We start from the raw sequence: 16,070 nt of genomic DNA, 5'->3' as shown, positions 1-16,070 counted from the left end.
AGACACAACTTCTAATCAATTAAGCGTTCAGTCAGGTTGTGCCAGATGCCCATAAATCAATCGATTATCTTAACTTTATCTTAAAAACATACTTTGGACAATCATATGGATCCAACTTTGGACAATCATATGGATCCAACTTTGTGGAAGGTAGAGAAAAGTCTGTGAATCCATAGGTGATGTTGAGGTCTTCAACATCAGCAAAACACCTTCACAATGCACTAGAACAGAAATCGTCAACCAGGGCTTCTCTCAGGTCCAACATCAGTGACATCGGACCTCACACCTCCCGAAATGTTGTAGTTAGTTGCAAATGCATAAGCACATTTAATATTTTTTCAAGATGTAATTCAAGTGTAGATTCTCAACTTTAAGAAGTAGTAATTGACATAATTATAAATATTGAATAGTGAAAGAGACTACAGTGAAGCAAATCGTTTCCAGGGAGGAAACTCTGAATTTGGTGATAGAATGGGGGGAAAAAAAATGTCATATTGTTGTGGCAAAATCAAATCTGGCTTTCCTGTGCATGAATGTTCCCAGTGGTTTGCACTTTGTTGAAAACTTTCTGTATTTCGAACTCTTGATTATAGATTTTAACAACAGTACGTCTACCTTCTCCCTAGTGTTCTTGACTTCTGCTGACGTGATGGGATATGTCTTCATTGAGGAAAGGATTCTGCCATCATCCATTGTAGTTGTCTAAAATGAAAAGGAACTCAATACATATTGAGAGCAAAGAAAGGGAATATCCTTAATAGTCAAGTTAGCGGTCTGATCTTAACGGAACAGAGCAGGCGTTTCAGTAACTGAAGACGAAGAAGAATAAAGGCAGCATGAACTACGAACAGGTGATTGTGAAAGTGGATGCGCTGAGGGCCTGGCATAGCATCTCCAGGGAAATTTCATCATGCTCATTGACTGCAAATCATTAACAAGTGTATTTTACAGTTGCCAAATCTCCAAATGCTTTTGAGACAAAGAAAATCAAGATACACTGCATAAAATAATTATAATTCCGAAGTGGTAAATGACATATTTTTGACATCTTTATGGTTTTTATTTCAAATCCATTGTGCCGATTACAGCGTATTATATAAAATCCCAGAACAGTGTTAGCTGTTACAGCTGCAAAGGTAAAAACAATTCCATTGTATTTGTCAGGCATTCCTAATTGGTATTTGTTTGTTGGACTACAAGAAAGTGACTTCTGATTAAAAAAAAACAAATCAGTCCTTCTTGAACAGACAACTGCACTTAAAAACAAAGGAATTCATTGTAACCACATTGAATTATTAAGAATGGAATGTGAGATGCTGCAAATGAAATAAGAATGTACTATTTAAAAATTTAGATTTTATTTAAATTTTTTGCTTATTTTTTGTCATTTTAATAATAATAATAATAATAATTTGAATAAAATGAAGGTGCCATTTTAAACAGAAAAAAGTAAAATTATGAGAGAGACAAACGTGAAGTTGTTATAACTGAGAACAATAGTATATTACATAAAGTAGCAGCAGCCATCATCTATGTTTTGAAACCTGCCACAGATGAATGGCTAATTAATCCATCCATCCATCCATCCATTTTCTGAGCCGCTTCTCCTCACTAGGGTCGCGGGCGTGCTGGAGCCTATCCCAGCTATCATCGGGCAGGAGGCGGGGTACACCCTGAAATGGTTTCCAGCCAATCGCAGGGCACATACAAACAAACAACCATTCACACTCACAGTCACACCTACGGGCAATTTAGAGTCTCCAATTAATGCATGTTTTTGGGATGTGGGAGGAAACCGGAGTGCCCGGAGAAAACCCACGCAGGCACGGGGAGAACATGCAAACTCCACACAGGCGGGGCCGGGGATTGAACCAGGGTCCTCAGAACTGTGAGGCAGACGGTCTAACCAGTCGGCCACCGTGCCGCTGGCTAATTAATATTTGTTGAAATATTTCTGTTCAGATGATCAAACAAACTCAGCTCAGGAACAGACACAAATGTTTATGTGATGCCATTAAGCTGTTACTACTGCCAATCTTCTTCTTTTCCTTTCGGCTTGTCCCATTAGGGGTCACCACATAACACACCCGGCACTTTAATTCATCTATCCATCATCCATATATTTTTTCACATATATGCGAATCATAATAGGACAGAATGAAATATTTACATTGGCCGTGGCTCATGGGAACACAATATACAAATAGAGATATTGCAACTGTGCAAGTCAATAGTACAAAATTGTTGCTGGGAATCATGAAATGTATGAAAATATGGTTTGTCTGTGTCGAACCATCAGGGCTTGGCCTTGGAATGCGTTCTCACGCAGTGTCGGACTCGGACATGGATCATGAGTGCCGTCGTTTTCTGTGCTGACTTGGTAGCGACGAGTCTTAACGACTGTTAACTTTGTCCGCCGAATTTATGTATGGTGAAACATTGCTGACTGCTTTAATGGGGACGATTATTTGACGCTATTGTTTCTGCTAGTCTGCTGTAATTTAGGTTGTGTGCTATGTGCTTAAAATAATATACCACAATATTTCAGTGTATATCGCGTATTTAATGCATATACTACTGTATATAGGCACTACATTACACAGACATTAAGTGTATACAGTCGTGTAGTGTGTAAACAGTTGTGACTATCTAAATGACTTCTGTCGCATTATATACTGTATATGACCTCTGTACAATATACAGTAATGTAGTGTTAGTATATTAATACACTAAATGCACTGAAATATTCTGGTATAAGGACATCAGATGTATTTTAAACCGCAGTGTTGATAGATAAATTATAGTCTATTCTATCATGTTGATAGACTGCAAGCCCTGTTGCAGACGGATAAACCACATTTCATTTCTTCCGTTCCTTCATATTATCACATTTTCATGATGTGTCCCACCAAATTACTTTAAACCTAAAAAACAGGGTCAACACTGTCAAAGTACATCCAAATTAATGTAATAACTCATCACATTAATACCTGTGATTTCTCTTATTTTTAAATTGGTCTTACCTTTGTAATGAATTGCAGTAACAGTATACATCCAACAATATATATATATATATATGTATAACTTTAACTATAAGTAACTATTATATTTATTTATAACTACAAAGCTAAATTAAATAGGCAGTTAAGTAGTTGTAGTGCAAGGTTTTCAAGCCAACTTGCTAATAATAACAACTATAAGAAAATAATAAGTGGTCTACTTATTTTCTGTTACTAAAAGAATAAATATTCAAGAAAAAAATGAGGATTTGGTCCTAGGCATCACCAGTGTCCATCATTACGCAAGCTTTCTTTTAAGCCTTTTGTGGGAGGCAATTGCGTCCCACCAATTGATCACGGATGGATAATGAAAAGGAACTGGGTCCAAAATGTTTAATTTGTTAATTCATACCAAGCATTTTTGTTGATTTCCACCAAAAGCAATCAAGTGCTGACATTGTAAATCCCACAAGGTCTTATTTTATTTCCACAGCCTTTTATTTAATAGTAACACTTTTATTAAAATAGATTTTAAAACAAGTCATCAAATGCAGTCTTTTTTAGAAGTGATTCGTGACAGCACTCCTGCTTACCATCATGGACGGACGAACCTGCTGTAATCTGCATTTCCAGCAGTCCCTCCGCCTCCTCTCAATGCCGCTGTCCTTTTTCAAAAAGCAAGTTGAAGGTTTATTGGAGTTGGTGGCCTGTGATTGTGTTTTAATGAGAGAATGACTGTGGCGCGACGATAAGACACCCACTTTGGCCTGACAAATCCTTGGTGGGATTAGAATAATCATCAGAAAAACGCCGTGTCTTATAAAAACACACACAATAGGCCACGGCTGCTCCTGTGATCCTCCCTTCCTAAAGCCAGTCATCCCTCCATCCACAGCGACAAGAGCGAATTAATTGACATTCCGTTTTGATGGTCCGTTGCTCGCAGAGAAATACGACATTTCCTCCCATCACTTTAGCGAGCCAAATGTGCCGGTTTTACAGATTAGAGAGGGACAGTGAGAAAACGTGAAGATGGGGGGAGTGTGGCGCGTAAGTGTCAAAGATGTGACAGAGTGGAAGTTCACAGGAGACAGCAATAAATAGAGATGCACACTGAGGCATCCAATAACTACATTAAGGCAAAGTTATGATAATGGGGCATTCACATACAGCCATTCCTATAACTTCAGTGACTGACTGATAATGTGACAAATGAGTTGCATTTGGAAATCAGCAAGTTACAAGTTCAAATCAAAGTCTTTATCAAATGTAAATGTAACATTTACACTCTGTATATACTCATATTGCTTTCCATAAGAGGTGAAACACTAAACCAAATACTGTGCACTATAAATTCAACATTGTTTGTATGCATGGATAAATTCAAATCCACACATTGAAAAACTCACATCGAGCTCATAGTGATATGTCTACATTTGCTGTACTGGAGGTTAGCAGCTAAATACTTCAGGTCTTGATAGATGCCAATTCTCTCTGCTTGCAGTTTAATGATCAACAGGTTGAATATGCAAGTTGCAAGTTTTTCTTTCTTTCTTTTTTTGTTGGGACAAACATGGTAAGACAACAGGAACCAAAAAGTGTTATTTTTCATGCAGGGGCAAATAAACATAATTTAGGTTCCAGAGGTTAGTGTGACGAGCCAATTTCAAAGATTACAGTTCACTGTGGGATACAAATTGTACAAATAAGCATAAATATAAAAGGGATGTTGCTGTTGATTTCATATTTACGACACATTATTTTTGCTATGAAGAGAGCCATTCAAAGAGAAATATTTAGAACAGATGGTTGTTTGCAAATATGAAAACATCAATATAAACATAAAAATACCAAATGCATGTAAAAGGTTTGGTCAAGTTTGCAGCATACACAATCCCAAGATGATGGCCATCCCTACAAAAATAACACTGGTCAACAAGAAATGTATTGTCTAAAATTGATTTTAGCTGATTTAGGAAAATTTTGATGTGCTGAATCACATTGGTTTTGCTCAATCGGGTCAACTTTTTCAACTATGACCACGTTTTTGTTTTTTGTTAAGTATTTTTCGGAAGTATTTTCACGTTAGAGGTTCAAATAAAAGCTGTGAATTTTGAGCAATGGTGACGTAACATTCAATTTATAGGTAGTTCTTTTTATCAGTGACTACTATTCAATTTACAGTAAGCAAAGTTTGTAACATTTGATTAATAAACTGTTCAAAACTTGTCATAAAAACCTGACCTGAATGAGAGAATAGGATGTAATTTTCGGATTCAGTGATGCAAATCAGTTGAGAAAACAGACACTTTACAAAAATTTTGTTTTTGTAACCCAGTGTAATCAGAGCAAATAATGACTTACATTTGTTTGTTGTTAAATTTGCAACAGAGAGACAAATAGAAACCAGTGATGTATTTCAAGGTGCTGACTTTGGGCAAGCAAAGCGAAGCGATTAATATTGACAATGGTGACAAACAAGTCACACAAATAGGCGTAGTTACACTGAGCAAAACACAAGATGCAGTCCTTAACACAAAGAAACCTGGATGTGATAAAGTGACAAAACCCCACAAGGCACATTGACACTCCCTCATTTGCAGCTCTTTAAATGCAGTTTAAATCAGTATGGCTAATCTGAAAGCCTTTGTTGATGTTGTTATGTGCGTGTGTGTGTGTTATTTATTTAACAGAGGAAGAGAGGAATAAAAGAATGTAGTTAGAGTGAGAGAGAGAGCAAGAGAGAGAGAGAAAGAGAGAGAGAGAGCGAGAGAGAAAGCGAGTGAGAGAGAGAAAGAGAGAGAGAGAGAGCCCGAGAGAGAGAGAGCAAAAGAGAGACAGACAGAGTGAGAGAGAGAGAGAGAGAGAGAGAGAGAGACAGATTGAGAAAGAGAGAGAGAATGAGAGAGGGAGAAAGAGAGCGAGACTGAGAAAGCGAGCGAGAGTGAGCGAGAGAGAGAGAGCGAGAGAAAGAGACAGAGAGAGAGAAAGAGATAGGGAGAAAGAGAGAGAGCGCTTGTAGCCTCTCTCTTCAGGGAGAGGGGATTATGTTTCTCTGCTGTCATGTGTTCTGACATTCAGAATGTTATTAAACTTCAATAGGCTGAGCTCAGGGTTCACTGATTACTCTTACTACGGCTGAATCCATTATTCAGCTTTTACCTGTATTCACTCATGTTTGCCGAAATCACAATCGCACCAAATGCTTTACGCACTAATGCATACACCTGGAATGCGCTCAGGTATGCATAAATTCTGTATCATGTTGAAGACATGCATAGATAAATGCATTGGAGAAATGTGTCATTGCCGCGGTGAAAACATTTTTAGGTAATGCACCCGCCTTGGGAGATTTGATTTGTGTGCCTACTAAATATGCATATTGAGTTTCCAGCAATAGGCTAAGCAATGGTGTTTAAATGTTTCCGTTGTGATGTCATTGTATTTTAAGTGACCGATGACTGGAGCAAACAAAGAAACAAGAGTATCACCCACCCACGGCCCGCAATTCCAACCAACAGAGTGATATACAGTTCTGTACATGTATTACTCACAGTAAAAATGGAATTTCCCAAAGTAAAGGGTCCACCCTGCTTCACATTTTTTGGCCCGTGCACCAGTCTGGCTGCTATGTGCAGGGAAGCACTCTAACTTTGATCACTGTTGAAAGTGGCCCTGCTTTATAATCCCCTCATCTATCATTCTGTCTGAGGTGATGTGGACTGCCATACATCTCTCCTCCACTCACTCTCCTTCTTTCTGTCTCCAGCCCGGGTTTACTACCTCCATTCATCTTCCTCACACGGCATTCCAAGCCACCAACCACCAAGATGCACAGATGGAAAACAGAGGAAGAGAAGCAGCAAAACAACTTTTCTCATTAGGAACCAAAGAACAAGCCCCAATAAAATTTGGGGACAACCTATTTATAAAAGGAGTCATCCTCAAAAATATGAAGGGGACCATAAAGTTCCAATTGGACAATTATTCATTCTAACCTAATACAATTTCATTTACAGAGCAATATAACTGGATCGCTTGTTATATATCAGCAGTTAATAGGGGAAGTGAAGTCTGAAACTGTAGGCCTCGATGTGTGCATTGAACCACTGTGGTGCTGAAGACATTTTCTATACCGCTTCTCCTCACTTGGGTCGCGGGCTGCTGTAGCCTATCCCAGCTATCTTCGGGCGGGAGGCGGGGTACACCCTGAATTGGTTGCCAGCCAATCGCAGGGCACATAGAAACAAACAACCAGTCGCACTCACATTCACACCTATGGGCAATTTAGAGTCGCCAATCAACCTATCATGCATGTTTTTGGGATGTGGGAGGAAACCGGAGTGTCCGGAAAAAACCCACGCAGGTACGGGGAGAACATGCAAACTCTACACAGGCAGGGCCGGGATTTGAACCCCTGTCCCCAGAACTGTGAGGGAGATGTGGTAACCAGTTGTACACCGAGTAGTTTAAAAAACTAGAATATTTTTTTTTTTTATTGCAGTGCAAATACTTTCCATCCACATGTTTTTCATTAATGTGTACTTTGAGGCAGAGAATGAATCAGACCCTAATGCCATAATAGATGATCGTTACAATTTGGCTGTCCTTTTTTTCCCCTTTCAATTCAGGTCCCACTTTTCCCAAAATATCCTTTAAAAAAACAAAACAAACCCCAAAACAAAAACTGTTCTTTTATGAAAGCTCAAAAGATTATGCAGGTGTTCCCAATAAAGTAGTCCGTTCATGCCTTACTTTCAAGACACTCTTGCAGTGACACTGGTTGACTTTCAATTTGTTGCTGTTTAAAAACAAGTTTTCTCCATGTAAGACTCCACTGCTTGTTCTTTTGGCCATGAATAAGCAGGAAAATATTGTATTTCTACCTTTTTTAACTCTCTTACTGATAGCTCCGTAGCTAATGGTCTGCTCAGGGTTAGGGAAACTATGGCCCGCGGGTTACATACGGCCCCCTCTGTTCTTTAATCTAGCGCACCGAGCATTCATATCAAGAGTCCTGTAATATTTGTTGCATTCATTTAGCAGTTTTTCCACTAAAATTGGTTGAATAAAATGTAATTATTATTCATTCATTCATTCATCTTCCCTTCCGCTTATCCTCACTAGGGTCGTGGCCGTGCTGGAGCCTATCCCAGCTACCTTTGTGCAAGAGGTGGGGAACACCTTGAACTGGTCACCAGCCAATCGCAGGGCACATAAACAAACAACCATTCTCACTCACATTCACAACTATGGGCAATTTAGAGTCTTCAATTAACCTACCATGCTTGTTTTTGGGATGTGGGAGGAAACCGGAGTACACGGAGAAAACCCACGCAGGCACGGGGAGAACATGCAAACTCCACACAGGCGGGGCTGGGATTTGAACCCCGGTCCTCAGAACTGTGAGGCGGATGTGCTAAACAGTCGTCCACCCTGCCGCAATGTAATTATTATTTTGTTATTAATTTATTTAACTGAACAAAATAATTAATACAAATATCATTATTATTATTTATATTACAACATTTAATATTAAATATCGAATAAACCATTTAGTCTAATTTACATTACATTTACAATTTAACTTTTTTTTAATTAACCTTATGTACAAATGACCTCTATTTTAAAAATTAAATGTGGCCCTTTAGCACAAAGGTTTGCCCACCCCTTTTCTCACTGATACAAGGAAGTCTAATTTGGTTATTTCAGAAGGACCCAGTTTTAAACCCTGAAATCTAGTCTATAGTTCTATCTATCCATTTTCAATAGTGCATCTCCTCATTAGGGTTGCGGGTGAGCTGGAGCCTATCCCAGCTGATTTAGGGCGAGAAGTGGGGTACACCTTGGAATGGTCAGCAGTCAATCGCAAGGCATGTATTAATTACATTACCGCCTACGGGCGATTAAGAGTCTGCAGTTAACCTGAGACGCATGTGATGTGAGTGGAACCAGGAGTACCCACGCAAGCACGGGGGAACATGCAAACTCCACACAGATATGTTCCAATGGAGATTCCATTACTTTAAATTGTAGCTGTGGGGATTTCAACTTGAACAGCTCTCACCTCAGTGAAATGTGAATGCTGTTATCTACTCATCTAGCCTCTGCCTTTCCCTCAGGCCCCTTAGGGAAACAGCCTGAGGCATAGATGCTGAGAGACATGAGATGTAAGATGCCAATGAATGAGGTGCCACACTTGCAGAATCTTTGGCTTGTGTGAACTAATGTGTTTGTGTGTGTGTGTGTGTGTAGGTGTTAGCGTGTACTCATACATATAAACCACCCATCGCCACTTTTGTGTTGAGGGCACAATTTTTAGAGGTCATAGTTGATCAAACATGAAAAGAAACGAGAGGCTTTGTTCTAAAAATAAGAACAATTAATATTTAGAAATCAATAACTAATTATTATAATGTTTTTGCTTTGCTTTGCAGTGAGTAGTCTTTCTAATATTTGAGTTGCCTTAGTTACATGAGAGGGGCCAAAGAATATGAATAAAATAATAGGCATTTTGCATGTTAACCCAATATACAAAATACAATAAAGAATATACGGTATAATGATAAAAGTGGTCATGCTGAGTGAAACGCAACTGAGCTGTGGAATTGGGGTGACTGAATTTACCTGTGACCAGTTCAGGGCATATCGTTCCTCTCTTCCAAAGTCAGATGGGAGAGGCTCCATCTCATCCACAACCCTAATTAGGAAAAGTGGTATACAAAAAGCGATGGATTGATAAAAATATTGCATCCACAAAATGTTTCCGGGCAACTATACGGCCCACGATAATCTGCAAAGCAAAAGCCCAGCTGGCTACCTTGTGTCAATTTAGAGCATTGTTGCTATCTTGCAACAGCATCCAAACTTGTTTTGGCATTTTCAGGCAGCTCATGCTGGTAACATCATAGACTATACAAATACCCATTTGATCACAGCAAGGCACAACCAGTAATTTATTTTATAAGTTAACTTATTTGTAAAGCGCCTTTTAACAATGCCATGCTCACTGCAAATCAATGACCTAAAGCTTAACTCTAATGGTCACATTGTCGACTGGGGGGTGCTATGTCTCCCGCTGGCTAAAAATACATGACAATGAAAATTGCCCTTGGCAAAAGGACAAGTGCTGCACCAAAAAGGACACTTTTTTTTGCCAAGGGCAAAAGGGCTGGTGCTTGAGTGCCACTTTAGGTCTTTCTGTGCACGACCCTGCCAGTATACATTTATAAAATGTATTTTTTCCACATCTTCCTCATACCTATGTATTACACGCTCTATCGACTGGATGATTTTTTTTAGATGAAAAATATTTCACACTAGAAATTACATTATGTTTTTCCATTTGTATTGTAAAAGATAAATCACGCATGACATGCAGTTCTGGCGATACAACAAAAATATCAGGCTCTTCAGTTTTTCAAACAATTTTCTTTACCTTGATCCAACAAGTTAGGTACTCTTTGAAACTGGCAATCTTGGATAGTCCCATTTACTGTCATAATTGTTGTAGCAAAAGGAGTATCCGCCAGGGGGGAGACGATGAGCAACAGAGTGTATATGCTTGTATCAAATTTGATGCATTTGGCATTATTAAATGCATTATATTTTCTAATTTCAGTACATACGATGTCTCCGCAGGAGCAAAACAAGAGTGGAGAAGAAATATATAAAAACATTGATGGAGATAAGTATCACTACCACTCCATCCATCCATCCATTTTCTGAGCCGCTTCTCCTCACTAGGGTCGTGGGCGTGCTGGAGCCTATCCCAGCTGTCATCGGGCAGGAGGCGGGGTACACCCTGAACTGGTTGCCAGCCAATCGCAGGGAACATACAAACAAACAACCATTCGCACTCACAGTCATGCCTACGGGCAATTTAGAGTCTCCAATTAATGCATGTTTTTGGGATGTGGGAGGAAACCGGAGTGCCCGGAGAAAACCCACGCAGGCACGGGGAGGACATGCAAACTCCACACAGGCGGCCCCGGGGATTGAACCCGGGTCCTCAGAACTGTGAGGCTGACGCTGTAACCAGTCGTCCACCGTGCCGACTCACTACCACTCATCATAATATATTCAAATTATACAATAGTAGATTTATGTAAATGTGCAGTGAAATTCAATGTTGGTTGTACTCAGTCATCTTTATCACTGTGATGGGGACCATTAAATTCACATCTCTTTTTTTCCAGGGCTGCCTTGCCAGTCCAGATTTTTTTCCCTACTTTTATGTCAGACAGAATGTCACAGATTATTTTTTGGATCACTGCATCCTTTCTGAGCCAGACACATTAATAGCAAACATCCCATTTGCACAAAGCAGCGAGTGTCATACAGTGTGTGGGAATCACTGAAATAACACAAATGTCTATGAACAAATATATGCAGTTTATTCCTTTATTCTGTTAAAAAAGCACAATGACTTCCTTCCAGGACACTTTGGCTAGAAAAAATATTACCCCCCCTCCTCCATTAAACATACTAACCATTGTTTGAGTTTGAGATTTTTATACACCCCTTCTGTAGTTAAATAGAAAACAAACCAAAAAAAAATAAACAGCACTTTCTTGTTATTAAACTGTAATTAGATTCTAATAGTAAAATACTGCGAAAAAGGAAAACAACATGGAGATATTCAAATTGTGTTAAATTACTTGCACTTAAAAATACAGACAGGAAATAAATTTTAAACCTCAACAATAAAATGAAAAATAAAACTGGATTTAAACATTAGTTTCAACACATTTTCCACATCGGCATGTTATTTATTTTTTTTCTACACCATTCAAAGTGTAAAACACTGGCAACCCAACAGTTCTCTATAATACAAACATTTAGTGTGTTTTTTATTTATATATATTTTTTTCTTATAAATCTGTTATGGCATATAAAACCTCTGAATGTGAAGCCTCCTCTGAAGAGTGCTGTGCTGTGTTCTAATACAACAGCACAGTTTGATGGATGTAAAGTATACACGTAGTTCAGGTACACAGAGGCGCGACTGCAAAACAAACGTTTGAGAGAGGAAATCGCTTTTATGTACAAAATAGGTGCTGATATGTATGATTTTGGTAAACTCTACCTATTATCACGAAGAGGAAGCAATTTAAGATGTTAAGTATTAAATTTTGTACCATAGTTTGTAAAGCAGAAAAGGAAGAGCAAAACAATAGAGATCTTGGAAAATGTGACGGTATAAGTCGGCGGTACTGTAAATGATGGGGCAGCAGACATCCGATAATACATGTAGCCACAACCTTCCAGTCACCTTCAGGTAAAATCACAGCTTTAGGTAGAAATAATTTGCAAGCTACAATGTATTCCAGGGATAGTGGGGTTATAAATAACTAACTTCATGTTTTTATGTACACACCTTTGCTTTCATTGTCTGACATTCCACTGCAGTAACTGTTCAAGTGGAGAGAGGACATGCGATAAGGGGAGTGTAAAATAGTTAAATGTTCATTCTGACCGCCCCCCCCCCCCAAAAGAAATACAAAATAAAAAAAATACAGCTTCTGACTGTAATACACTGCATATAGAATGTGTCACCTGCATGGGTAATTTCTACTTCACATGAGCCAAAATGATATAATTTATGTATATTTTTGTTGGTTGGTCCATCCATCCATCCATTCTCTGAACCGCTTCTTCTCACTACGGTCGGGGGTGTGCTGGCGCCTAACCTAGCTGAGAGGCGGGGTACACACCGTGAACTGGTCGCCAGCCAATTGCAGGGCACATATAAACAGCCATTCGCATTCAGATTCACACCTATGGACAATATATAGTCTTCAGTTAACTGTAGATTTGTCTCCATTTAACCTATTGCTATCTATCAATGTGTATAATGTCAATAGAGCTAATGACAAATATTTTAAGGATGTTGAAATCACTATTTTGTGGAAAAAGCCTATGATATGATTAATACCTAATCACATTGGATGAACCTGAAGAACACTGAAAAACGGAGGAGCATTTTATGTTCATTTAATTAGCTTGAACCATACTTAAACATTATATTTCGCCTGTTATTTTGTTTTCAAACTGTACTAAAACAATAAACCTTCACAGGATTGAAATATTTACCACCCAAAAAATGATGGAAGTACTTCACCTTTACTGTACTTTTCATTAAATTCTTTGAAAGGGTGTTATTGGCTAATGAGTCACTCTCAGGAAATTGTGTGTGAATAGCATCACTGCCCATTCATCCATCCATTTTCTGGACTGCTTCTCCTCACCAGGCTCGCGTGCTGCTGGAGCCTATCCCAGCTATCTTCGGGCCATCCGTCCATCCATCCATCCATCCATCCATCTATCCATTTTCTTTACCGCTTATCCTCACTAGAGTCGCGGGCTGCTGCAGCCTATCCCAGCTATCTTCGGGCCAATTCATTAAAACTGAATACATTGAAAATCAAATCACATATGAGTCGCAGAAATGAAGAAGAGCGAGGACTCCATCTCTAATTTCAGGAACCCTTTGCTAGTAGGTTTCTTGCTCTTTAAAATGTGATTGACATACATTTCAGAATATAGCAGTGGCACACACTGGAAGTCTCACAGCAGCAGAATGGAAGGTCACACATAGTCACTATATTGTGTCAGTGTGCCTTTTCGATCTCAAGAGGTCAGTTTCTGAATAACGCAGAACAACTTTGTGCTGACAAATCATGGTGCTATGGCACAAAAACAAGGCATGATGTGTTATATGAGGTGTAGCAGTAATGCATGTTTTTTTGTAGCCTTGACAAGCACTGTGTCAAACAGCATCAGCCTTTAATCGTGAGTGAATCAACTCAGCCACACTCTTTACATTACATCAGTGCAAACCATATACTTAAAACTGCCGATGCGACACAGAGCACTTCGTCCTCTCAACATATAAACAGAAGCGTGAAAGCGTGCAGGCATGTCCCCAAAACACAAAAGGAAATATTTGTAGCAGTCACAAGTGTTTGTCCTCATCACCACATCAGTGCAAAGACACCCGCAGCCACCACAAAGCATCTAGGAAGTACAGGGTCAGCAGTAGAGATGAAAATATTGCACACGCAGACTAACGTCAACAACTCCATTGCAATGGCACAACGCAGGTGGCACACTTAAGAATAAAGTTCTTATTTTTTTTGCCTAACAGAAAAGAACAAGGTAAAAAAAAGTTGCAAAATCAAATCCAGATTCTTTATTGCAGCACACTTCCTGTGTTCTTTTTCTCTCACTGTTTTTTTTTTTCAAATATCCACATATTAAAAATGTTATGAGTCTCTGTAGCTTGTAAGAAGCATTTGAAGAGTGCATTTTGGCAGTAAGTTAAGTCTTGTTCCAGTTGGGCACAGCCAGAAGAATTGATGGGTCAAACCACACAGCCACAATTTTTTGGGGAGGTCACCAGAGTCTCGTGCTCCTCCTGTTCCACCCTGCCTTTTTCCTGCCCCCACTCCCTCTCCCAAAGTCATGTGATCACATTCCTGAGGCACCCAGTCCCATGCTAGCAGTGTGGCTCATGCATGGCAGTGTTTGAATGGTCTTGGGGAAGTCATGGGTGAGGAGTCGTCCATTCTCTCCTCCGCTCCCGTTACCGCTCATCCTGGTCAGGGTGGAGCAGCGCATGGCGTCGTTAATGGATTGCTGTTGGACAATAACACATTACAATCAGACTGCAAATTAAATTTATTGCACATGTTTGGACTATTACATAAGAGAACATATACAATAGCTAACGTAACCATGATAATTTCTGTGTGTAGGTGGATTTTTGACTCTCTGAACCTGGTGCTGGCAGATGGCAAAGCAACAGTATATTATACATATTTCTATTTTTAAAGTAGCATAGTAGTCTCTTAAATGTCAAAGATTTCAGACCAAGGAGACCAAGGATCTGATGGTCCAGAAGGACAGACATTACATAGTATAGGGCAGGTGATGACCAATGCCTGGTTTCATACACATAAACCAATTAGAATACAGGTATTATATCGTACTTTCAAGAAGTATCCGAGTTCAATTTCAAGTGTCACAACACTTGTCCATGTGTATTGATGTCAATCTGATTTGTTTATTGAGAATTGGGGAGTTAAACCATTGATGCTGGCTGGGAATCAAAGTTTAGTTGAAACAGAGCAGAACCAAGTGTGGTATGCATAAAGTAAGCTAAGGCTCCATTAATTTGTGTAATTCCTCTATTAGGCAGAAGCAGTAAAACAGAATGCATTCTGTGGCTGCTGCTGACAATTCAAAAGCTGATTAATTTTAGACAAAGCACACGTGATCTGGAGTAACCTCTGAGTGGTGCGCTGCAATTTGAGAATCAAGATAATTGGAACAGCATTGTTGTCTTTCAAGTCAAACAGCATAAAGGCACCGCAACTCCTCGCTAGTTTCATCAGCATACTGATTGTGTGTTTGTACGCTGATTAAAAATAGATAAATTAGAAAAGACACCCATGAATAAGATCCCTCCTCATGTTGGCTCTGTTGTGCCTTCTCTTGTTTAAAAGAGGAAGAGCATCAGTGAGCCCAGAGAAGTGATTGATGTCGAAAGACGAATCAGGTTCTTGATTGATTCCTGAATTAAATGACTAATATTTTAAACTGCACAAAGGGAAACTTTTTAAAACAAATCCATACTTTGAGACTTCTGAAATGCAAGATTTGGAATTAGAAAGTTCTATGTTAGAGCAGTCATGGAACACAGGCCTGCCTTATGGTATACATATAAAAGATGTTCACCACAATGGGCCCTGCTTTGCAAGACAGTCAGTAAAAGAGCAGAAGGAGCAGGCGACGACAGGTTCAGAGTGACAGAGGTAGATAGATGCATCACTGTAATTCAAATTGCCTTTATACTTGTACTCCAACATGAGGTTCTGTCTATGGGGCCTATTTTCGCAAATCTCACGCAGCGGGTGGCGCAACTGTGCGCCAGGGGTTGGTTAGACCTGTGTTGGTGATTTCGTAGAGCAGACTGGGTGGGCTGCGCCACTGTGGGTGTGTTTACAGCCAACTTTATTTGCCAGCAATCAAAGCAGCTCCTCTCATTCCCTTTAAATGTGGCACAAT

At 39.4% G+C, this 16,070-nt stretch overlaps 1 protein-coding gene across 5 annotated transcripts in view; it reads right to left on the bottom strand.

Annotated features, from left to right (window-relative positions):
* Positions 1–11,372: 11,372 nt before the first annotated feature.
* Positions 11,373–16,070, bottom strand: part of gria1a (glutamate receptor, ionotropic, AMPA 1a) — a 103,861-nt gene continuing 99,163 nt past the window's right edge. For 3 of the 5 annotated variants that reach the window (XR_009790477.1, XM_061787720.1, XM_061787719.1), the window contains exon 16: positions 14,428–14,639. Coding sequence is in view for 2 of the 5 variants with exons in the window: in XM_061787717.1 (XP_061643701.1) it covers positions 14,472–14,639 (168 nt within the window). In the remaining 3 variants the exon portion in view is untranslated. Of the gene's footprint in view, positions 14,640–16,070 lie in introns of all 5 variants that reach the window. The other 2 variants (XM_061787717.1, XM_061787716.1) reach the window with 1 other exon arrangement.

The sequence above is a fragment of the Phyllopteryx taeniolatus genome, chromosome 10, assembly GCF_024500385.1.
Source record: "Phyllopteryx taeniolatus isolate TA_2022b chromosome 10, UOR_Ptae_1.2, whole genome shotgun sequence".
Classification (NCBI taxonomy): Eukaryota; Metazoa; Chordata; class Actinopteri; order Syngnathiformes; family Syngnathidae; genus Phyllopteryx; species Phyllopteryx taeniolatus.
The sequence above is the reverse complement of the archived record's forward strand: the minus strand, read 5'-3'. Positions and strand labels throughout refer to the sequence as shown.